The sequence below is a fragment of the Oratosquilla oratoria genome, chromosome 3 (assembly GCF_046742065.1).
Source record: "Oratosquilla oratoria isolate Oo_2021 chromosome 3, ASM4674206v1, whole genome shotgun sequence".
Classification (NCBI taxonomy): domain Eukaryota; kingdom Metazoa; phylum Arthropoda; class Malacostraca; order Stomatopoda; family Squillidae; genus Oratosquilla; species Oratosquilla oratoria.
Genome location: NC_134779.1, coordinates 23,337,931 through 23,340,430, shown reverse-complemented (window position 1 = coordinate 23,340,430; position 2,500 = coordinate 23,337,931). Strand labels below are relative to the sequence as shown.

Below are 2,500 nucleotides of genomic sequence, written 5' to 3'. Positions count from 1 at the left end.
TGTACCGCTTGAACCGACTATATTGGCTCTACGCTCTCATCGGAAGGGTAATAGCTGTCAATCACGAGTGCATTACGTGATCCAAGAGCGTGGTGAGTCATACATACACACATACTCATGTGTATACAAACATTATATATATATATATATATATATATATATATATATATATATATATATATAATGTACATATACATATAGATATACATACAGTGTGTGTGTGTGTGTGTGTGTGTGTGTATGTGTGTGTATACATATATATGTATATATGCATATATATATATACACTCACACACACACACACACACACATACACACACACATATATATATATGTATATATATACATATATATACATATACATATATATATATATACATATATATATATATATATATATATATATATATGTATATGTATATACCATATACATATAAAGTAGTAGCAAATTTGTAAATAACACACAAGAAACCCACGGTCGGAGAAAATATACTTAAAATTAAAGAAGATTATATTTTTCGGCTACCATATGTAGCCCCCTTCATTTTATTTTCTCCGACTGTGGGTTTCTTGTGTATTATATACATATGTATGCATATGTATATATATGTATGTATATATATTATATATTATATATATATGCATATATATGTATATACATATATATATATTTTTTTTTCATGTACATATATTGAATATACATCCTCTTACAAAACACTTATACTTAGCTTTTCTTTCTTTTTTCTTTCTTGTGCCCAACAGGAGTCGAGACCTGGAAGTACAAGGTTCGTGGAGTGTGAAGGAAAACGGCCTGTGGGAGGCAGGAGCTTGGGGTCTGCTGGTCATAGAGGAAACCATGGACGAGTCTGTGGTTGCCTGCACTGTCAAGCTGCCTGGAACACCACATTCCGAAACCAAGAAAAAAATCTTCCATCCAGGTGAGTTGATGAAGAATGAGAGGGAGGCCCGATTTTCTTAATCTATTAGTTTGTTTGTTTGTTTATATATATATATATATATATATATATATATATATATATATATATATATATATATATATATATATTTTGCTATTTCTGTTTTTCCTTTATAAGTGCAAAATAACATGTTTTATTCACTTTTGTCTAGTATTTTGTAATTAATTTGTTTACTGTTCTATTTGTTGTTTTTACTATATAAGCTGTATATCCCTTTTAGTAGATGTATTGTATTTTTCATTTATTTCCACAGATTTATTATTTTAAATATTGTATATATATATAGGGGGAATAAACTTTTGATATATCTATCATGGATTTTTTCTATATTTTCTAACTAGAATATATATTCATAAGTTTGAAAGAGGCATTCGATAAATGTATATACATATTTAACTACGTATCTCAGTTCTTTATGTAAATATTTTTACAAATTTCTACAAATACCTTTTATTCTATAAATTTAATTTTTCTCTTGTATTGAACTTTTACACAAAAAAGTGAGAGCCTCACGTTAGGAGGCTCTTAGTTTCCAGGTCTTCGTCTTTGATTTATGTGCTTGAACTTCCAGCCAAACCAGAAGTTAGCCGCAAATACTGGAGTAGAACTCGTGACCAAGTCGAGAACGCTTCATTGATCACTCGGCACTTCCAGGTTCTCAAACCATGAAAACAGTTTATGGTTTTCGATAATGACGTGATAATGACGTGATAATGACGTGATAATGATCTTGGAATAATAACCAAAGGAAAAGAATAATAATGATAGTGATAATACTAATAATAACTAATAATAATAATTATAATGATAATGATAATAATAAAAATAATAATAATAATAATAATAATAATAATAATAATAATAATAATAATAATAATAATAATAATAATAATAATAATAATAATAATAATAATGATGAATGATAATAATGATAATGATGATGATGATGATAATGATAATGATGATGAGAATGATAATAATAATAATAATAATAATAATAATAATAATAATATAATAATAATATAATAATAATAATAATAATAATAATAATAATAATAATGATAATGATGATAATAATAATAATAATAATAGTGATAATAATAATAATAATAATGATAATGACAATGATGATAATGGTGATGATGATTATGATGCTGATAATGCTGATGCTGATGATGATGATGATGATGATGATGATGATGATGATGATGATGATGATGATGATGATGATGATGATGATGATGATGATGATGGTAATGATAAGAAAAAAATAGCTAAATGAATGATTAAATAAAAACAATAAAATTAAGACAAATTCGTCTTTTGTCACCAATAATTAATTAGCGTTTCTATCCTTGGGGACCATTTTAGAACAAAAAAGATCTTTTCACGGAAGCAGCATAAGAAAATAGCCAAACGGAGATTTAGTCGAAATTAAAACTCAAAATTAACTTCTAAATAAAAATTTGTCACAGATTATTTGATGACAATAGGGCCAATACTAAAACGAAATTAATCATAAC

At 26.2% G+C, this 2,500-nt stretch overlaps 1 protein-coding gene across 1 annotated transcript in view; it reads left to right on the top strand.

Annotated features, from left to right (window-relative positions):
• The window catches only part of LOC143041793 (uncharacterized), a gene marked incomplete at its 5' end in the record, with an annotated part of 151,952 nt that overhangs the window by 119,758 nt on the left and 29,694 nt on the right, over positions 1-2,500 (top strand). Inside the window, one exon of the mRNA XM_076213851.1 lies at positions 763-938. Within this exon, the coding sequence (XP_076069966.1) occupies positions 763-938 (176 nt within the window). The remainder of the gene's footprint in view (positions 1-762; positions 939-2,500) is intronic.